At 36.7% G+C, this 23,190-nt stretch overlaps 2 protein-coding genes across 13 annotated transcripts in view; one reads left to right on the top strand and one right to left on the bottom strand.

Annotated features, from left to right (window-relative positions):
- Positions 1-18,172, bottom strand: part of LOC113118142 (C2 domain-containing protein 5-like) — a 31,775-nt gene extending 13,603 nt beyond the window's left edge. For 4 of the 12 annotated variants that reach the window (XM_026287075.1, XM_026287076.1, XM_026287079.1 and 1 more), the window contains exons 1-13: positions 17,924-18,171; positions 16,939-17,035; positions 16,656-16,742; positions 16,399-16,570; positions 16,223-16,318; positions 15,901-16,056; positions 15,191-15,395; positions 13,765-13,938; positions 12,900-13,054; positions 11,302-11,502; positions 9,639-9,727; positions 5,027-5,135; positions 2,059-2,112 (exon numbers count right to left, since the gene is read on the bottom strand). In XM_026287075.1, the coding sequence (XP_026142860.1) occupies positions 2,059-2,112; positions 5,027-5,135; positions 9,639-9,727; positions 11,302-11,502; positions 12,900-13,054; positions 13,765-13,938; positions 15,191-15,395; positions 15,901-16,056; positions 16,223-16,318; positions 16,399-16,570; positions 16,656-16,742; positions 16,939-17,028 (1,588 nt within the window). In that variant the 5' untranslated portion in view covers positions 17,029-17,035; positions 17,924-18,171. Of the gene's footprint in view, positions 1-2,058; positions 2,113-5,026; positions 5,136-9,638; positions 9,728-11,301; positions 11,503-12,899; positions 13,055-13,764; positions 13,939-15,190; positions 15,396-15,900; positions 16,057-16,222; positions 16,319-16,398; positions 16,571-16,655; positions 16,743-16,938; positions 17,036-17,923 lie in introns of all 12 variants that reach the window. The other 8 variants (XM_026287077.1, XM_026287080.1, XM_026287084.1 and 5 more) reach the window with 6 other exon arrangements.
- A 2,589-nt stretch (positions 18,173-20,761) lies between these two features.
- On the top strand, positions 20,762-22,838 carry tnni1c (troponin I, skeletal, slow c). Its single transcript, XM_026288185.1, has 9 exons — positions 20,762-20,857; positions 20,986-21,004; positions 21,120-21,123; positions 21,258-21,293; positions 21,503-21,544; positions 21,662-21,793; positions 21,928-22,017; positions 22,098-22,280; positions 22,498-22,838. Exons 2-9 carry the CDS (start codon positions 20,994-20,996, stop codon positions 22,597-22,599), a joined length of 600 nt encoding a protein of 199 aa, XP_026143970.1. The 5' UTR covers positions 20,762-20,857; positions 20,986-20,993; the 3' UTR covers positions 22,600-22,838.
- The last annotated feature ends 352 nt before the right edge of the window (positions 22,839-23,190 follow it).

Below are 23,190 nucleotides of genomic sequence, written 5' to 3'. Positions count from 1 at the left end.
TCACACAAGCAAAGACATTCCATCTTTTTTCCAGAAAAACACCATTCACACATCGGGTTCAAATTACCGGTAGATTCTGGGACATCATTAACCCAAAAATGACCTCTAAACGACCTCCTGGTGTTGTGTTTGTAAACATAAACATGTTTTCATTTTTGTGTCAAATGTTTCATGCAGTACATTCATGCAGTGCTTTTGGTCCTGAGACACCATATTAGATGACCTTAAACTGAACTACACAGCACGGAGTAAATGCGTTATAGGATGATATCATTTTTCAATGTGAATATTGAAAATGAAAATATTCAATGGCTCTGGACTGGCCGAGTAGATGTCTTACGTCTGTTCATTCTGAACTCATATATCGGCGTACCGGTTATCATCATTCTGCATTCACACACAGAATCATTCCAGTAATTCATTGGTAATGTAACAACTTCTCATACTGGCATATTGGCAGAACTATATTTTTGAAAAAGTCCTGTTCACACAATCTCTTTATGGCAATTTACTGGTAATTTTCCAGTAAAGTCTGTATGTGTGAAAGGGGTAAACGACTACAAATCAATATCAGAGCACATGTGATATCAGCTTACACAAACATAATCCATAATGTATGAATCCTTATTACTTTAGTAGAGGGAAGCAACAATGACCACAGAGGCAGCAGCACTGTCAAGGGCACAGAGGCAATTCACTGGATTGGTAGATTAAGTGGTCATGTGATCAAGGAGCAGGGGACGCTGGGTAAGGGTTCAGGTGAAGCGCAGTCAGAGCAGATCAAGGAATGATCAGCCAGAGCAGAAAACAGACACACATCCAGCTAAAACATGCAGCAGCAGCCAGAGACACACGTTCATACAGAAGTACAGCGCGTGGCAGCTCATGCAACACACACTACTGAGAAAAGGCTTGAGGTTGTATGTGCGAGTCTTTGTATATCTGAGATTGCTCATGTAATGCATAAATGACTCCTTTTACACACTTAATTCAACTTAAATTCAACCAAATATTTATAATCACTCTTGACAAAAATCAACTTATCTTCTTAATCGTGAATATGCACTTAATTACATTTTTAATACATATTAAGGGAAAAGTTCACTGTAAAATTAAAAGAACTCATTTACTGACCATCATGTTATTCAAAACCTGCACGCCTTTCTTACTTAAAAAAAAAAAACACCTGCTTTTGTGTTGCAGGTAGGGATGTCAATTTTCAATAATTTCCATGGTTGATTGTAGTTTAAATTAACAATCTATTAACTGATAAATCATAAACCTTAATGCTACAAAATGCATCTATTGCAGCGTACTAGAAGTGCAAAACCCACAAAAAAAAAAAACGCTTTCTCTTGCCAAATTAAAGGGGGTTTAGATCACATTAAAAGCTTAATTTGTACATTGTTAATGTATGATGGTACATTTATACACCATCACATTCGCTCACAGCTGCTCGCATGTGTTTTACTCAGGAGCCGCACGCAGCCCAACATTAAATAAGTTCACCGACCATTGATTGCTTTAATCGATTGCATCTCTTATCGACAATTATTCGATCATCGATTAATCGTTGACATCCCTAGTTGCAGGAAAAAATGTTCAACGCTGCTCTATTTTCATAAAAATAAGATAAAGGGACAAAAAAAATTGACCTTCCCATCTATTTCAGATTGGTTAGGAGACACACAAGAACCAGTGGTGTTTGGTGTCATCCACACAAAACCTGTTGTGGAAGGGGTTAACATGCTATGCTTTTTATTTAACAGAAAAAAGCAGCTGAACATTTTTTTTTGTGTTCCTTAGAAGAAAAAATATCATTAAGGGTTTAGAAAAACACGAGGGTCAGTATATGATGACAGAATTTCATTATTGTGTGAACAGTCCCTTTATTCATTATCACAATGTTGATTAATTGCTAAAGATTAAAAAATTTAAATCTCAAAACCGATAATACGTATTAACATTTAGAAAAATTTGTAATAGCTGAGCTGCCAAGGGCTGTGTGTGTAAGTGTGGATTTGTGTGTGAAAAGCAGGACTGAGGGTAGGGTAGTACCTGCAGCGAAACTATTCCAGTCTAGCAGTTTGTATGATCTGGTGTTACCCAAGGCTGAGCCAAATCGCCACATTAGTAGATCGGTTAAAGGAGCGGAGAGAAAAAGAGAGAAAGAGAGAGAGAAAGAGAGTAGAAAAGAAAACCAAACACCTACTACAAACAAGAACACAACACTGGACAACACCACTCCACAGGAACTGCAAAATCAGACAAGAGTTATCTGAGAGGGTGACCACGAGAACGAGAGCGAGAGGAGAGATGGACAGAGAGGAAGAAAACAGAGGTCTGGGAGAAAGAATGAGGGGGAAAGAGGTGAAAGATGAAGAACAGAGAGAAAGAGATAGAGAAAAAAGCATGCAACAGCACTATGTCAGAGGCTCTAAACCAGCACATCGAAAAATAGAACTACATGAGCGGCTCCTTCAACCAAACCATGCTTTATTAATGCACACACACTCGCAAACACTATAAAACATTTGTACACAGATGTAGTAGTAAATGTGTTTCATTTGTATGTTGTGGAATAACAAATGTAGGTGTATGTGTGTGTATGCAGTCATCAATAAGTTACAATTAAGAAAATAAAAGAATGGACAACCTCTGAGTTGCAGTTCAGAACAAAGTTTTTCGGTTGCACTTTATTTTACAGTACGTGTAATTACATGTACTTATAGTGTACTTACAGTGTATTTATCTAAGGAAGTTCTGGTAATACAAGGTAACTACATGGGGTAGGGTTAGGTTCAGGGTTAGTACCTAGTTATTACATAGTTATTGTAATTACTATAATAAGTACATAATATGTACATGAGGAACAGGACTGTAAAATAAAGTGCTACCAGTTTTTCTCCCTTTAATTACACTCCACTATACAAAACAACAACCTCTCTATGTGATACCTAATTTGGAAACATGTCAGCAAAATGTAAATTAGTAGGTTATGGCTCAGCTTGGTTATCTTAAAGCCTGAATCCATGCAAGTTTTAAAGAAATACAATCAGATCACTGCGATGGGCAGCATCACAAAAGCATGAAAAGGGTTATGGGTCAAACTGAGGATAGACAAATGTTAGGATGGGTAGGGAATGAGAATTAGAAAGATTATGAGACATGATACAGGGATGTAGAAGTTCACCCTGACAAGCATTTTTTTTTTTTTTTTTTTTTTGATGCAGTGCATCATGAAATTTTATCATGATTTAGTTTTATTTCATATTTTTTGTCTGATTCATAATTATTTCCAAAATTTAGCAAAATACACAAATAACAGGGACAATCGAACATGTTCTTGTAGACGGAGAGTCTGGATTTGGTAGATTTCTATAGCTCAAAATAGTCTATACAGTCAAACCAAAAATATAACATCAGATATAATTTTTTATATTTTTTACTAGTGGGTGTAGGACACTATAGTTCATGTAAGTGAGGATAGCAAAATAAAGTGAACTGTGACATATCATACTCAAATTCTTCATACTGTGAAACTGAAAAAAAAAATTGAAATTGGAATAATTATTCAGACACCTTGACCTGACCATGTTTTGCTTAAGTGTTTATTTTTTATTTTTATTATTGCTTAATGCAACATTTTTACACCACAGAGTAAAGAAAATTAAGCATTGGTAGACCTAAATTGGGATTATCTAACTCTGTACTTTATTACGTTAATTGTAATCCATTACATACCTTTCTATCAAAGTTATATCGCATCATCAAGATGTATTCGTTCTGAAACAGCTTAACTCTGAGTTCTTGTTATATTTTATTACCATTTTCAAAACTATTGCATATAAACGGTGATAATGTGAGAAATGTTGAAGGCGTCTGAATAAATTTTGGTTTGACTGTATACTTAAAAAATATATATACTAAAATGATAATCAATAATAATTAAGCAGCAAATCAGAATTTTAGAATAATTTATATTTAAAACAAAATGATAATTTCAGTAATTATAATAAATAAAAAAATAAAATTATTATTATTAGTTAAATTTTGTAATATATATATAGTCTTATAATATGTTTTTTTTTTGTAATATATATAGTTTTATAATGTCTTAAATTCACAAAGCATTTGCATTTCCAAGCTGTGCATGAAAAGCTTGCCAAAACCTGCCACTTATCAGTTAAAAATCGATATTAAACTATTATGCAATATAATATTTGGTTATACTGGTTATATATTTGCTTAATATTAATTAACCACATGTATTTACTATATGGTTAGGGTTAGGATTAGGGTTTGGTTTAGAGCTACTTGCATGTAATTACACACAGTTAATTGTTAAAATAATACATTTACATTTGGTCATTTAGCAGAAGCTTTTATCCAAAGCGACCTACAAATGAGGCCAATGGAAGCAATCGAAATCAACAAAAAAGTGCTATGACAAATCTCAGTTAACCTAACGTAGTATATGGAGCAAGGCTTTTTATTATTATATAATAAATACAAAGAAAACAGAACAGAAAAAGAATAGAGCAAAAGAATATAGAAAAGGTATTTTTTGCTTTTGTAAATTGTATAATAAATAAAAACATTGTATTAAATTGCATTAATACCAATATTTACATCCCCTTAATGCACTGTTGGCACAGACTAGAAAGGGTACATGTAGGTTTACAAAAAGTATTTTTGTGCATGTGTTAATAGTGCAAAAATAATGATCAGGGGAGATGGATGTCTCAAAATCTTCTATAAGCAAATAAGAGTAATAGAGCATCATAAGCTGAAGAGGACAAAACATTAAAGTCAAGAAATGGTGCATGTGATGCAGAACATACACTGTACAAAGAACTTAAATTGAAAATACAACAAAAGCCTCAACATGCAAACTGCCAAATTACATCATTAATGCACCTGATGATTAATTTACGTTCTTGCTACAGTGAATTATGTTTAATGTTGTTTTAAATTATGTTCATGTATCATATATTTGGTGAATTTGTTTGTGTTTGTGTCTCACCTGGGTTGTGAATTCGATCCAGAAGCTTTACTGAACGTGCACTGACCACACCTCCCACATGAAGGAGAAATCCAGGAGGAAAGGCGGTCAACGTGAAGAAAGGGTATTCCTGAAACACACAGAACGGTGATGGAGGGATCATACAGAAATGACACAGGTGACTCACAGGCATTCTAGCAAATGCCATGAAGACAGGTGAACTTCTGCACCGAAATCTTCACACAGAACTAAAGATTTCACAGCACAGAAATTGAAACCTGTAGGTCATGCCCTTAAATTGTCAATATTCAGCAATAGCAGCACAAGACTCATGCAGAGAGACTCAGACACTATAGGAGACAGGCTCTTTTACTGGGTAACAAATCTGTTAAGTGCAATACATCAGGACTTACCAGTTGATGTAAGTTGCTTAACATTAACAAGTGGTAAAAAGATGCACATAAAAGCATATAGAGGCTCTTTTACTCATAACCTACCATTCTGATATATTGCATGCAAATTAGAGCTGCCCTTGACTAAGGATTTTTCTGCTCAACTAGAACTTTTTCATTTGAAGCATTTGTCGACTAATCGCATAATTGTTAACAAACCATATGAAATCATTATAATGTGCCTTTAATTGCCTATAGTCTAATAAGCGCTCAAGCACACACAATAAGCTTGCCACAGCACACCGGCAGAACAAATAATTCTGAATTTGTTAGGGAAAAACAGTAAGGAGGCTGCATTAACATTTTAATAATCTGATAGGCTAAACTACGTGCTTTGTTTCAGGCTTCAGAGGTTAAGTCAGCGACATGGACTGATGGATAATTGGATAATTTTGGCAGAAGAGGTATGCAAGTTTCCTAGAGATTACATAACCATGGAATATTTATTTACCATTTGAATTAGTTTATTTGAAAGTAGACATTTCGATCTCTATAGATGTTTTTAATTTCTGTAAGGCAAGTATACACATAGTTTTGGAGTTTCGTGCTCAAGTTTACATGTCTGAGATGGCAGAACGAACGCACATCCTTTTTGCTTTATTTTACAAAAGCAATGTTTTGTTGTTATTTGAGTTTACACAAATAAACAGTCTTTACAGATTTGAAAGACGCATTATACAGAGTTCACACTGCACGATTTTAGCCCTGATTTCCACTCGCCGACAGGAAATTGTCAACAAATGCCCAAAATTGGGGCAAATCGGTGCTCATTCATATGAGTGACAATCACGCAGTGAGAATTATTTAAGATGCGATCTGAGAGAATCATTGATGCATTGCAGACGCCCATGAAATATTTGGCTTTTGAAATATCTGGAGCTGTCAGCGATACAAAATCCTGTTGTGTGAAAGGAGTTCTGACTGAAACATACAATATTGTTCAAAATAATAGCAGTACAATGTGACTAACCAGAATAATCAAGGTTTTTAGTATATTTTTTATTGCTACGTGGCAAACAAGTTACCAGTAGGTTCAGTAGATTGTCAGAAAACAAACAAGACCCAGCATTCATGATATGCACGCTCTTAAGGCTGTGCAATTGGGCAATTAGTTGAAAGGGGTGTGTTCAAAAAAATAGCAGTGTCTACCTTTGACTGTACAAACTCAAAACTATTTTGTACAAACATTTTTTTTTCTGGGATTTAGCAATCCTGTGAATCACTAAACTAATATTTAGTTGTATGACCACAGTTTTTTAAAACTGCTTGACATCTGTGTGGCATGGAGTCAACCAACTTGTGGCACCTCTCAGCTGTTATTCCACTCCATGATTCTGTAACAACATTCCACAATTCATTCACATTTCTTTGTTTTGCTTCAGAAACAGCATTTTTGATATCACCCCACAAGTTCTCAATTGGATTAAGGTCTGGAGATTGGGCTGGCCACTCCATAACATTAATTTTGTTGGTTTGGAACCAAGACTTTGCCCGTTTACTAGTGTGTTTTGGGTCATTGTCTTGTTGAAACAACCATTTCAAGGGCATGTCCTCTTCAGCATAGGGCAACATGACCTCTTCAAGTATTTTAACATATGCAAACTGATCCATGATCCCTGGTATGCGATAAATAGGCCCAACACCATAGTAGGAGAAACATGCCCATATCATGATGCTTGCACCTCCATGCTTCACTGTCTTCACGGTGTACTGTGGCTTGAATTCAGAGTTTGGGGGTCGTCTCACAAACTGCCTGTGGCCCTTGGACCCAAAAAGAACAATTTTACTCTCATCAGTCCACAAAATGTTCCTCCATTTCTCTTTAGGCCAGTTGATGTGTTCTTTGGCAAATTGTAACCTCTTCTGCACATGCCTTTTTTTTAACAGAGGGACTTTGCGGGGGATTCTTGAAAATAGATTAGCTTCACACAGACGTCTTCTAACTGTCACAGTACTTACAGGTAACTCCAGACTGTCTTTGATCATCCTGGAGGTGATCATTGGCTGAGCCTTTGCCATTCTGGTTATTCTTCTATCCATTTTGATGGTTGTCTTCCGTTTTCTTCCACGTCTCTCTGGTTTTGCTCTCCATTTTAAGGCATTGGAGATCCTTTTAGCTGAACAGCCTATCATTTTTTGCACCTCTTTATAGGTTTTCCCCTCTCTAATCAACTTTTTAATTAAAGTACGCTGTTCTTCTGAACAATGTCTTGAACGACCCATTTTCCTCAGCTTTCAAATGCATGTTCAACAAGTGTTGGCTTCATCCTTAAATAGGGGCCACCTGATTCACACCTGTTTCTTCACAAAATTGATGACCTCAGTGATTGAATGCCACACTGCTATTTTTTTGAACACACCCCTTTCAACTAATTCAACTAATTGCCCAATTGCACAGCCTTAAGAGCGTGCATATCATGAATGCTGGGTCTCATTTGTTTTCTGAGAATCTACTGAACCTACTGGTAACTTGTTTGCCACGTAGCAATAAAAAAATATACGAAAAACCTTGATTATTCTGGTTAGTCACATTGTACTGCTATTATTTTGAACAATACTGTACATCTGCGATGAACTTCAGCCAATGAGAGCGCAAAATGCAGGCCAGCTGGGAAGTTCGGGAGGACATAATATTGAGCAATTAGACAAACAAACAATGTGGCAATGTCAGTCACTTTTTAGAATATCAAATTAGAATATACAGAACAGGTCCTTGAATATACATATACATACACGCACAAAAAAAGACAAATAAATATACAATAAATATACATAGAATGGGGCTAGGTATTTTTTCCTGTAAATCATATTCTTCTATAAAGGGCAAAATATTTATTGCATTTTCCATTAGGTTTCACTTTCAAGTACTTATATTTATGTAAATAAAATATTGGCTGAAGAAGTAGGCTATGTTATGAAGTCATCTTTGTAATTGTTTATTTGTGGAGGACTTATTATAGACAACAATATCAGCGTGATCTTGCGTTATTTCCTTATCACTTCTCGTGTGTGTTTGGTTATGAAATGTAGTTTGTGGACCAGACAGCATTGTCTGTGAACTTGCTTATTGTAAAGTCATGCAGTGTGTAACCTCCTGTTGCCAATCTATTGTGCAATGTGAACACAGCAGCAACTGAATGCTACCAGTCGTCAAGTTTGAAAACAACGATGATCCGATGATTTTGAAAATCATGCAGTGTGAGCTCATCATTATTCTTATCTGTATGATGACAGATCCAATGAGCGCACTGTCGGCTCCATCTGTCATGCAGTGAGCGCACTACTATTCAGCTTCTACTCTCCGCACAGACACTACAACAGCGCACATTATTCTAGATTAACATTAGATCAAGCAGCAATGTGAAGTTGCTAATACTTACATAATTCAGGTGATAAGCCACATTTGAGGTCGATGAACAATAGGCGAGCATTTGGATGTCTTGCCTGATGTACTGCATTGCCATAGACCAGCGCTGTTAACGATCTATCCATCACGGACTGCGTGACTTCGCCTGTGGAATTTTTTTTCTGCGACTAAGCGATTAATAAAATTTTGGTCGACCAAGCCTCTTCTGGTCGACCAATGGTAATCGACTATTAAGGGCAGCCCTAATGCAAATACATAATAAATATGCATGAATTCCTGATTAAAAGCCTCAAAAAAAAAAAAAGACTTTAAGATCTTTGGCTCTTCATTTACATTACTTTCTTAATTTACAAGATATTTGAACCCTGGACCAAGTTCACAGCAAAACTGTGACGTAAAGGTAGACAATGAGAGCTTCCTAGCACCTGTCAAAGGTTCTAGAATATTCTCAATGGAAATGGGTGCATAACCACATGGCCCCCAAACCAATAGTCACAATACTGTTGTGTCATTGGTTTGATAATGAAGTACTGTCATTAGGACAGAAGAAGAGATGCGGGTCTTCCAGTTCAAAGTTCTCAAACAGGGAGGAGTTTGGGAAACATGGAAGATTGTACGATCAGAAAGCATTCGGCATGCCCTCTCCAAGACATACCCCTGTTCTAACAAACGCTTCAGAGGATGATGAAATCCCCTGAAATCCAGTGAGAGAATGACAGAGTGGAAAACATCATTCTCATAATCACCAGTTCCACTTTTGTGCATGAACTTGATTGTGAATATATAAATGCATGTGAATGTGTCTTTTTCTTACTCTCTGCTCCAGTGCTGATTGGGTCTGCTGCCTCAGAAGAGCTTTAAGAGGCCCCGCCTCCTTCCCTACACTGCCACCACTTCCCATTCCTGTTCATGATAGAGAAGAGAGAAATTTGGGGGAAATCAAAGACTGTAAACAACACATCACTTCTAAACAACCTAGTGTTACAAGAGCCAATGGCTTCACATACATTCACCTCTTTAAGTGCCCATGGCTGCATTTACATAAACAAAAATAATCAAAACGATTAATTAAGATTACACATTTACCCAATTAAGCCTATGTAAAGACTTTATTACTGTTTTGACTACTTGAACATTAATATTAATTTATTGACAAGTAAGCAAATCACTCATTTATATCTGCATAAGTACACACTTTTCAGTGAATTTTTTGGAGTGAAAAGGAAATTGGTATAGAGAAAAGCCTCAAGACTACATTTATTTATTTATTGCGCTCTTGTGTGCTGTTGCAAAAGTAGGGAACTAACATGCATACAGCAATACTCCAATACCTATGGAGCATATATGACCTCTTTTAGAAATAAAGGCTTCACCAGAATATATTAATAGGGAAATTATGTGCATGTAAAAATGGTTAATATACACTATTGCTCAAAAGTTCAGTAAGATTTTTCCAAAGAAATCTCTTATGCTCACCAAGGCTGCATTTACTTAGAAAGTTATATTGTGAAATATGATTACAAATTAAGCAACCATTACTGTAGTCTTCAGTGTCAAACAATTCTTTGGAAATCATTATAAAATGCTGATTTGATGCTCAAGAAACATTCTTTTTTTTTATCAATGATGAAAACACAGTTGTTTTGGATACCTTGATACTTTTTTCATGATTCTTTCATAAGTAAAAAAAAAAAAAAACTACCATTTTTGAAATATAAACCTTCTGTAACTTTATAAATGACTTCACTGTCATCTTACTTACCTGAAACTTTTGAACAATAGTGTAATTCATTTGGTGGCCAACAAGTGATTTTATTAGGTAGAGCAGCAGTCAAATGTAAAGATAGTGTAATTGTTATACATATCTGAACTTGAATAGAATGTGTTCACATGCATTTTAAAAATGTAATAATGGCATTACTTGGATAAACCATTAAATTAATCCATGTATGAAAACATTGAACATTCAGAGACTTTTAAGAAATGTTCTCTACTCATTCACTAGCTGGGCAACTTCATCAAGTTTTTACTTTTTGACAAATTAAAAGACAATTAATATACAGTTTCAGACACATAAGCTCAGAGCCCAGGCACTAGGAAATGAGATTTCTGGAACCGGCTAATAAGAGACGACAGAGGGTGGCTGGTTTACTTTTTTCTAGTTTCTTCTTCCACTGGCAGAGAAATTGAACCTGCAATCAGGCTGAAATAACGCATGCAAGGGGGGTTGTGTTAAATCAGAGAGCTAAGAAGACATTAAACCACACCACTCTATCATAACATGCACTCGGAGTGCATTTGCCAAAAGATTTGTGTGGGCAAATGAGAAAAAAACATCTCAAATTGTTAGTACAATTTAATCAGCGATGGCCATGATATTCTGCCAGGGGGCAGCACAGGGGTTGCTGTGGTTACACTGGATGCAGTCACTGCACCAAGGGTCAAAGGTCATGGGAACAGCAGTGGGTGTGTCCTACCAGAGGCCGCCAGCATCAGCTCCTCACTGAAAGACACGCTCTTTCTCAGCATGGCTGTGTCTGATTGGCTGATATGGAGTAGGGGAGGAGTTGTACTCCTGGAGGACATCACTGGCCGTAAGTGACAGGGCAGATGGACAGAGGGGAGGGGAGATGATTCAGAGTCAAGGGCGGGAGTACTGGGACACTGAAATATCCCCACTGACAGAGAAAGAATGACAGAGAAGTTTGGGGAGGACAGGTATGAAGACAACATATGAGAAAAAAATAAGGGGTGACTGAACTACACAACAGACGGAGATGCAAACTGATGGGACGTAAATAAAATGGTTTTCCAAGGGTTTTATTTCCAGCAGGTTGGTTTTGAAGGTATAATCTGTATTTTGTCCTGTCATAATTACTTTCTTTATCCATTTCTTAGGTTAATTCTCAATTAACTTCTCCTGAAAAAAAAAAACAGAATACTCGCCACTAGTCATATGGACTACAATAATCGTGCTTTATGGTGACTTTTTTTCTTTTTGAGCTTGACAGAAATAGTCTCTATGAACAGTTTGCTGTATGATCAAAGAATAAAAAAAATATGACAGCATTTTCATTTTTTGATGGATTATCCCTCAGGGGTCCCTTTTTGATTTTTATTTTTAAAAGGTAAAATAGGGTTTACTGCTATTTTAAACATGAAAACAAATAGAAGTTGAACAAAGATAATAACATTTCACTAATTAAAATGATTTTTGGGGGGTGTCAAATACATGAAGGGCATATAATACTAATAATAATCTTTAGAGAAAATTACAATTCTGCCATCACTTACCCAAACCGCGTTGACTTTATTTCTACTGTGGAACACAAACAAAGTTATTTGGAAGAATACCGAGAAGATATTTGGAAGAACGTTGGGAGCTAAAAAATACTGAACCTCATCGACTTCCACTGTATGGACATAAACAGTCAGAGAGTCCTCAAAATATATTTTTTGTGTTCCATAGAAGAACAATAAAGTCATGTAGGATTAAAACAACATGAACAAGGGTAAATAATGACAGAATTTCAACCTTTGGGTTAACTATACCTGTAATAATTCAACCTTGAAGTGAAAAAAGGTCCATGGTTCAGGATGAAACAGAATAAGTGACTTATTTTATAACACACTGAGGATTTGGAATAAAACTAAGCAGTTTGCATCCCTGGAAAGATCATGAAAATTAAGAGGCAAACACTAAACTAAAAAAATAAACTAAAGTTCATTAATTATGTCTTATGTCCTTTAGAAGGGGCTGATTCACATATTGAAGGCATGTTGGAATTCACTTTCTTCACAGAATCCAAATGCAGAAATGACAAAATCACAGCCTTGAGTCAAATAAAAATAAACAGCTCACATACACAGTAATAAAGTAATAATGGAAGGAAAACACAACAAAAATAAACAAATTAAACACAAAACTAGACCAAAATAAACAGACACTGTGCCCTAGACCCTCTGCCTCTCAGCCTTGACACTGGGGTCAGTGTGAGAACATTTATTAAAATCAAGGCTCATAGAGAGAGAGTCTGGTAGAGTGTCAGAGGTCAGGTGGGGTCGGGTATCTTACCGGTTTTGGGGGTCAGGCTGAGCTCGGTGTCAGAGGAGGAGGACTGGCGACTGTAGGACTTGGAGGGGGAGAAGGAGGAGAAGGTTTGTGCTCTCAGAGGGGTGGGGGGTCCTGAGGATAACGGGACGCCTGGAGCCTCCTCCCCAAACCCTGGCCTGTCAGAGCAAGGAGGAACACACTCCATCAACACACACGGACTCACAGGGTCATGCATGAGGACTGTGCCCGTGTGTGTGTGTGTGTGTGTCTGTGTGTCTGTGTGTGTGTGTGTGTTTAAGCATGTACATGTTTGTGTGTGTGTGACGTGGAGGTAGAGATAGTGAGTAAGAAAGAAAAAAAGTGTTGCTGCTGAAAGGGTAGAGCATGTGAAGATGTCAAGAAGAGCCAGCAAAGCGCTTTATGGTAGCAAGCAGGGATGAAAAAAAAATTGGGAGAATTTTTTTTTGTGAAAACCAAAAAAAGATGCAGGACACAAATGAGATGAAAAAGAAGCATGTTTCAGCCAACCAAAGCACAACGCTTTAATAACAACTAATCAACTAATCCCTTCAAAAGGCCAAAATGGAAAATTCAACAACACTGCCTAAACAAAAAAAAAATTACAAATAAATCTAAGGGAAGAAACGCACACAACTTAAAACCCCAGAAGGAAACCCACACCTCTGATTGGATATATTCTATGTAACAGTGACAGCTGAATGCAGCTTACTGATTGGTCAGAGGCATTTTTAAGCTGTAAACGAGGTTGCTTTGGCAGCTGAAGGGGAGGGGGGCTGGTGATGTCATAGCTGTCTGCCAATGAAGAACGGGGTGACAGGTCCGTGGCAGAGTCGTGAGGGGATCATGGGGGTCGTGGGGTACCTGCCTACACTGCCTGGCTCTGGGGGCTTCTGAGCTCCTGTGTCTGGGTTTCATACCGGCGAACAGCAGTGTTGGCACAGAAACGGAGAAGCCCTGAGAAAGACGACTGCTCGCGCTGTGAACTGGACTGCTGTGTGTGGAACGACATCCGAGAGTGGAAGGAGCAGCCTGCGGAGAGCTACACACACATTCACGCATATTTCATACATTTGAACACAAACACAGAGTGTACTGAACCTTCACAGAGAACAAAAACACACATACAACAATGACATACAGAAACATGCACGCACACACACCCAAAGCAGACCGCATAGAGAACCAACAGAAGGAAACATCCTTTTTGGCTGCATCTTACAACCTACTGAGCTGACTATCTAAACAGCACCAAAAATGCTGTCTAGTTAGGCAGGCCACAGCTGTTCAAACATTCATAGCTCCCAGGAGGGCACGGGAAAAGACAGCACAAAGACAAATCACAACAGACTCAAGGCAGTAGTCCAGATACAAAAAACACCTAGTCTGGATATGCACAACTGAAAGGCATTTAAACTTTAATCCTAAATCTAATGCAAATACATGCTAGTGCAGGAGAGAAGCAGCATGCAGGAAAGCCAAAAAAACAGTAAGAGCAGGAAGGGACATAAAGGACATGCAGGGGAAAACAAGATTGAGGTGTGGTATGTTTGTGTGTTGAGAACGAATTTCGGTAGAACTTATAAAACAGCAACTCAGAAAACAAATAAACGCACACACCCTCATTCTCATTTACAAATATAAACAGAAAACAGAGTAAATGAACAGCATTTTCTTCTTTTTCAGATTACATTAATGCCTGTTTAATAAAAACAAAGGAATGTTAGATCATTTGAAGAAATTATTTAAATAATAACAATTTTCTTGAATAAAAATGTCTGCTAAAAAAAAAAAAAAATTTGAACTTTCTATTCATCAAATAATAAAAAATTAAAAAAAATTAAGCAACATTGATAAAAATTAAATGTTTTTTAAGACCAAATCGGCATTACAGAAATAAATTAAATGTAAAAATATTTAAATCAAAAATAGTAACTTTAAATTGTAATAATATTTCTCAATATTACTCTTTTTATTGAATATTTGATTAAATAAATGCAACCTTGATAAGCATAAGGGACTTCTACAAAAATGTTACCGACACCAAATTTTTTAGCAGTGACTGAAAATTAAAAACTAAGACCCTCTATTTTTCCTTTTTTTATTAAAATTAAATAGAATCACTTTTTATATAATATAAACCCATATATCATGTAACACTTACTTTTAACAAAAAAGCAGTTATTTCCAAATCTCTTTAGAAATGATGCTGACATGCATATAGACACACACACTGACATTTTATCCTTGATTTTGGAGCGCAGGCACTTTGTGTGTGTGTAGGTGACACTCACTCTTTCATGTCTTTTGAAGGAGAGGAATTGCTGGGGTGTGTGGCTGTGGCAGGGAATGTGCTGATTTTCTCAAGTGTGCAGGCCGTCCCGATGGCACGGACCACAAGGCCTGATTCTCCTTCCAGATCAAAACACTGTAGGTACCCCACCACTGCATTCCCTCCCATCTCCAGCACCTTCAGACCAATCTTTCGCTGCAATTCACCTACAACAGAAATGCAAATGCATTTAGACAAACACCACATGAGCCATGAGAATATTGACAGGAGTGTCTCAGATTGCACATGCATATGTCTCCAGAGACACAGAAAGCACTCTTCTAGTAAGTCATCTGTTAGCAGATGATCTTACCCAAAGCAGCTTAAAGTACACTTAGTCAGACTAGATCAATATGCCTTTATTGTGCGATCCAAAAGTCCCAAATCTAGGTTGGTAAAAGAATGGAATTTTTTTTTAACACTATGGAAGTCTTTACTTTCACTTCTGTTCAATTTAATGCATCCTTGCTGATTAAAAGTATTATTTACTTATGCCGATTAGTCAGTAGAAATTGGTAACCAACCACTGAACTAGCAGCCCTCCAGTTATCATGTGATCTATCCCATTAAAAAAACACTAGCACCTCTAGCAACATATCCAAACATTTGAAAATACGCCCATCTTCTACATAGACGTTCAGTCGATCACTCACACTGTTTGTGTATTAGTACCTGACATGAGAAAGATGAGTCTCTGTCTGGCCTCATTGGAAGCTCGAGGGGTTCTGATACGGTCGATCCACTGGTACTCTGGATCCTCATTCACCACAAGCTCTTCCACAAAGCCATGTACCAAAACGGCCCGGTAACATCGGGGAACAGACGTTGCTGAAGAAAAAGAGAGACAGAGCCAGAATGAAAATGAGTGAAAATTCAATGAGAATGACAAAATAAAGACAGGAAAGAGAACAGAGAAAAGTGGAGGAAACTGATCATCAGGGGATACAGAAAATAAGTATTGGAAGAAATGGAAATAGATGATCTAGATACTTACTACAGAAGAATTTAACCCCACATGAAGACTGTCTAAAGCGGTTCAGGTCGTTGAAGAGATCCACCTTCACCAACACATTGATTTCCCCTCTTATACCTGAACACAAGCACGTCATCAGAACAAAACAAGTCAGAACTCCTTAATATTACAGGCTAAATTTGCTTGCGGATACCCACCGTGTATAGTGTCATAGATGGGGAGCCAGCCAGAGATGACGGTAGCAGCTTCACTGCAGAGCAGCGGATCGATGTCGATGTATACCTTTCCAATGGAATCATTAGCACTGTATGTGTCATGGTCAAGAACAGTTATCTGCAACGGCTCATCCTGCAAATCCTCATCATCCACCTGAGGGGTAAAGGGGATGATAAGCATATGGAATAGACTCTACAAAAATCCAACCTAAAGCAGGACAAATAAAAAAAGACCTTACCTCGAATTTGAACCACTCTGAATTCCACTGAGGATTCAGGGATTTGGGGTACACATCTGTTTTAAACGTTGTGTTTCCAAACTTCACCTGTGGAGCGTAACTTCATAAGTGCTGCACTATGATAAAACAAGTGATATCCAACTGCATTTTAGGCAACATTTTAATCTTAATGGGCCTAGGCAAGTGACTTCATTAACCAACTGATGCTTGATTTGTAAGTCGCTTCGGATAAAAGCATCTGCTAAATGATTAAATGTTAATGTAAATGTTAAATGTGATTTACCTCCACAAAGGCATCTGTGAGATCGCTGGCACGGTCCATGACCGGCAGATGCCGCCCGGCAACAATCTTCGCCTTTAACTTCCCAGGCATTATTGATCTATTCAAACATACATGAACACAATCAAACAGTTTGCACAGTGGATCAAGAAAAAACAAAAACAGACACTAGCAACCTGACCCATATCCGTTAACTGACCAAATAACTGTTTTTATAACAGGTGATCACAACAGGCCTAATATAAAATAAACATGCACTCAAAAAAAAAGCTCTATATGATTAGTATATATTAATATAAATATCAATAGAATTTACATTTTTTATTCGATTCTAAAACACGTATTTAAAATATTTAATAAACCTTTTTTTTAAAATACTGGTAAAGTAACATAAGTTTAGTCAAAAAAAAAAATAAACATTTTTATTAATTCGTCAAAATAATCAATTAAATTACACAAAATGAACGCAATCCATATATCTGCATTATTGCAATCATCTTGTTCACTTAAAAAAACAGCATTATTAGATATGACATGATCTTTGCATAATATAACGTTAACTTACACGTAATTTAATTATGTATAATATCACAAGAGTTCACCTTATAAATATATATATAAATAAAACACACACACACACACACACACACACACACACACACACACACACACATACATATATATATATATATATATATATATATATATATATATATATATATATATATATATATCGAAGTATTATATTATTACATTAGAAATTTTAGAGAAAACCAATTCATCAAAGAAGTAATTCGATAATAATTATTATATATTGCATATAGTTACATGTTTAACTCTGTATGGATCAGGCAGCAATCAGTTTAGCCGCATTCAAATTGTTTATACATCACAGCGGTAACGTTATTATATTAGACACAAAAGCTTATTCGTTGAATGATTTGTTTATAAACTGATTATTTTAGTGTTTTTGATCCTGTCAGCTCACCAGTTTCACCTTTACGGTTCAATCTGACATTAAACTCTCTCCATCGATCCTCGCGCCGATTAAAACTCTTCTTCTGTCATAAATAGATCTCAGGAAGGCGCATCGTCGATTCTGTGATCCATTTTGATCACAATCATGTCAAAACGTTGATGTTTATGCGGTTAATTGTAAAACCAAATTCGCCCGTCAGATGTAGTGACTCACGCAGGATCAGGCGCATTGCTCGCGCAGGTGGGAGGGGCGGGAAAGTCAGAGCACATCCGGGTCACGGACATTAGCCCCACCCACACGCGTGTTTTTGGGCTAGATGTGTGCTTATTTTTTAATAATAGATTTTTCACTTTCATCCAAAGTCTTGGCCATTATATAATATCCATCTTAAATCTTTAGAAAATTACTGTTTAATCAGCGCTGAATTTTTCCCAAGTGTTGAGGATTAAAAGTCAGAGTCTTAAAGACTAATCCCATTGCATTCAGAGTCAAATAAGCCAGTGGATTGTGCAGCCAGCCCTGTTATTATTAGTCTACTATTATTACACACTGCTACCCCACTGGATGATCCACTGTTATCCTCTGTAAACACATACTTGTGTCAAGCATAAGCACTTAGGCATACTTGCATTTATTAATAATACATTTATGCATTCAGCAGACGCTTTTATCCAAAGTGATTTATAGTGCATTCAGACTAACATTTTTTATTTTGTACCATAGGCTAAATTCATAAACAGCAGTTTCGATTAATCTGCCAATGTTTTGTAATATCAGTTGGTTTGTCTCACATTTTAAAACATAACATTTTGGATGATACATAACAATAACTGGTATAATCATATAGCCTAAATAAAATCATACATAGATAGATATAGATATAGAAATCACCTTGTTCATGTAAAAACACATCTGTATTATATATGAAAACATGACCTTTCCATAATTTTAAGATAATAAATAAAAGTATACATAATATAAAATAGTTGTAAAATATCTCGTGGCTCACCTCATTGTTCGCAGATTGGCCCCATGCAGCTTATTTTTTTATGAAAATCACCAAAGAATTTACATTCAGAATTATTATCTGATGCATGACACAACTTTGACAGCCAATCAGAATCCATCTTGTTTTAAAGAGCTCGACCATTTAATAAAGTGGCAAGTGACAAAACTACAGTGCACACTTAGAAACAGAACATTATCATCTGTTGGTAGGATAACTAGTTATCATTAAGATTATAGTTATCATTCTTGGTGTGAACGGGCCTTTAGATGTACTGCATTACAGAAATGACCCAGTTTGTGTCTAACATTAACCATTACATAAGCAGGCATCATGTTACATAAAATCCACACCTGACTTATTGTCATCAAAGACTATTTTTGTATGGATGTGTATGAGTGGCATCACTTGTGTGTACACAGTTTGTATGTGTGTGTTAGCGGGACAAGTAGCATGTTTATGTAGGATCAATTCGATATCTTGTAAATATCGGCTTAGTTTTAAATGAACCCTCGGATAAGAGGGGTTTTCACCTCATTGACCTGGAAATGCGCTAATACTGGATCACAAATGCAAAGGGGAAGCATGAGAGATATTCCTGACACCCCAAGCTGCCGAAATTGTTCATCCATAGAGTCTGTCTGTCAGTGCCAGACAGACAGTCGAAGCAGCAGAGCAAGACATGGCCTTATGAATCCTTAAGGACTTTTTGGTAAACAAATAACCTGCATGTAAAAGTTTTGCGAGATCTCATGACTTGATTATAGATGAAAATGTATAACAGCTCAAATGGTCCTGACAGCAGCCTTTGTATTCAAAACAATCAAGAGTCAAGGATTTACTAAGTCAAGTACATTAACCCTTTAAACAATACAGATGTTTCAAAGAAGCTTCACGTTAATAAACAAGAAAATAACAGTATTGATGTTGCAAAGCTCTTTAATTATGAAACAAATACAATTTCAGCTATAAAGCAGCTCTCAACGTTTTTATTTTTTACAGAATGATTATGAACTTATATTTTGGCCACAAGCAATGGTTTAAAGTAAAATGCCTTAACAATGGGTTTGTTTCTTACAAACAAGCATATTTTTGCTTCACAAGATGATAACTGATGTACTGGAGTGGTGTGGATTACTTATGGATCAAGTGTATCAGCAGTTTGGACTCTTATTCTGACGGCACCCATTCACTTCAGAGGATCCATTGGTGAGCAAGTGATGTAATGCAAAATTTCACCAAATCTGTTCGGATGAAAAAACAAACTCATCTCATCTTAGATGACCTGAGATTAAAGTTTCAGCATATTTTCATTGCTGGGTGAGCCATTCCTTTATATAAAAAATAAAATAAAAATAAAAAACACATGGGATAATATTTTAAGTCCTGGGTTGGTGGGCAAATGGTGTTTAAAATGGAGTATTTATGGAAGTGAAGTTTTCTTATGAACATGTGAGAGCGAGCAGGTGATGATTGTTCTGACCTATGACTAATGGATGGAAACGTTTCCTTTATGCAATGTCTTGTTAATGACTGTAATCTATGTGCTCTGAAGAGGTGAAGTCTTAATGACTTGGCATGTCCTGTAATTAACAGATGTGTATAGCATATGTCATTTTTAGAGTTTTCATTATACTAACATGTTTGATTTCACAATGTCCCATTATAGGATGTGCCTCGTCTGCTATATTGCATTTGAGATGCACATAAAAATGTATTTTGAGGCATTTACTGTATTAGGCTTTGAATTGCTTTGTCCTTGTGGCGTAGGACACACACACACCCAGTCCCTGATATGTTGAGGACAGCTGCCCATTCATTCCCATTCCTGTCTCTGTGAGCTAAAATTACAAAGCTGCTGCCTGTCACACATAAAAACAATTGTCTTTGTCCTTTGTGCTTTCAGAAGCTTTCTTGATCCACGGGCAACACCTCAGGTAACACGCGTCTCTGTGTCAGCTACATCTCTCAATGCAGATTTATTTAGTTTAGTACTGTGATTGCAACTATTCATAATTGCCTCTTTTTCTTTTTCTTTTTCTTTTTACCTATTTGATTTTTACAGGTTTCACAATGGCGGAAGAGTAAGTGTTTATGCATTGTTTTGTGAACATTGCCTGAATCTTTGTATATTTCTTTACTTGATCATATTTTCTTCTCTTTTCTCTTCGTAACCACCAATAAACATCACATCTGCAGCAATGTAAGTCAATAGTCTACAGTATATGCAACTTTTAAGACTGAAATTAGAGCAATAATTAGTAATAAAGGGATAAAAGCTTTATACTGTGTATTTGTATTCATATTTTCACTTCAATTTTTGTATGTCATCAATAGCCTCCTACTCCATTGCCTCCTCGAGTGCAAGCCAAGGTATTCAACAGCATATTGTGATTACATTTACATTTATGCATTTAACAGATGCTTTTATCCAAAGCGACTTACAGTGCATTCAGGCTAACATTTTTTATTTTTTTCACCTAACACTAAGATATTGTAAAATGCACATTTATCTCTAAATTGTTGAATGACACAATATAGTGCATAAAAATTAAGATTCAACTTGTTTGTTTTTTTTTTAGCCGAAGTCTAAGATTTCTGCATCTCGAAAACTCTCCCTGAAGGTATGATAGTGTTGTGTGCGTGTGTGTTTTCTGTACTTTGAGAACTGATTGCCAGTATGTTTTTGTTGCTGTTTAAACCTACAGAATGCTTATTTACAGAACTTTTTGTTTTCTCAGATGCTTTTGCTGCAAAGAGCCATGGAGGAGTTGGAACAGGAGACTGTCAGTCGTGATGAGGAGAAGGTGAAATATCTGAGCGAGAAGCTTCCACCTCTTCAGATAACTGGCCTCTCAATGGATGAGCTGCAGGTTAGAGAAAGACAGCTTCATTAACATATACAGACACTGACCAACTAGTAAAAAGGAAGTAAGTTAAAATGAATTATGTCGTTTTTTTTTTAAATAACTAGTCATTTTGTAATTATAATTTTATATGTGTCCAGAAACTGTGTCGGCAACTCAATGCCAAAATTGAGGTAGTGGATGAGGAGAGATACGACTTTGAGGCCAAAGTGAATAAAAACAACAGAGACGTGAGTAAATGAAATGTACCTTCTCTAAACTTGCACTAATAACAGATGACAGTTTCTGTAATTAACGGTGTCTGTGAAAGATCCATGAGCTGAAGCTGAAGGTGCAAGATTTAGGAGGGAAGTTTAAGAAGCCCGCCCTGAGGAAGGTGCGCGTGTCTGCGGATGAGATGATGCGAGCGCTGCTGGGCTCCAAACACAAGGGCTCCATGGATCTCAGAGCCAACCTCAAATCTGTAAAGAAAGAAGACATTAAACAAGAGAAGGTACACCTGCATGCAATGTGTTTATCTCAGCAAAATGTGAAGTCACATTACTATGGAAGCTGATTGCACCAAGGTATAGAAAAAAAATATTTGCGACTCGTATTATCATCATCATTAATCATCCTTGGTAGGGTTTTAGAGGTTCAAGAGAATCAAGGAAACATATTTAGGGTTTCTCAATACTCAGTAACAGTACACCTTATTTCTGTTTTGTCAGGTTATTTCGTCGGAGGTGGGCGACTGGCGTAAGAATGTGGAGGCCATGTCTGGTATGGAGGGCAGGAAGAAGATGTTCGATGCTGCTGGTGGAGGACAGTAATAGGAGTGTATATAAGAGTGTGTATAATTGTGTATATGTATGTGTGTGTGCATTTGTATTAGTGACGTGCAAAATTAAAATGAATAAAAAGACCTGAAACGAGTAAAATTACATTATTAAAATGCATTATTACAAATTCACATTAAAAAAAGCTTCCAACTAGGCCTATGTGAATATGTTTACTGTTACTTCAGTGTAAGCTATTTGCCCATTTAAGGTTATTAAAATGGTGATGTGCTAAAATTGTGTGATTTATTATAACAATAGACGGTCATGGATGGAGAGAACTTCACAAGAGTTTGGGTTCCTCCTGCATATCAGGGTGGTGAGGTCACGCTGACAACTGACTCATTCAGATTATTCACACTGTGTGACTGACTGTGTGTTTGTGCTCAAGGACAAGATAAGTCAGAGTCTCCGGCAGGGATTTTTTTGGTCAACACCTGTTGAGGGGGACAAAGGAGACGTGTAATGTGGCCTGCTTTGGCATGCACACTGTATGAACAATGGTGTGGATGTACTGCAGTGGAGAGAGAATATTTTATAACCGCATGAAACTTCCATAGTGCTCTTAATATTTCTGCAGTACAA

Source organism: Carassius auratus, chromosome 18 (assembly GCF_003368295.1).
Source record: "Carassius auratus strain Wakin chromosome 18, ASM336829v1, whole genome shotgun sequence".
Taxonomy (NCBI): Eukaryota; Metazoa; Chordata; class Actinopteri; order Cypriniformes; family Cyprinidae; genus Carassius; species Carassius auratus.
Note: the sequence above shows the minus strand (reverse complement) of the source record. Positions and strands in the feature narration are given on the sequence as shown.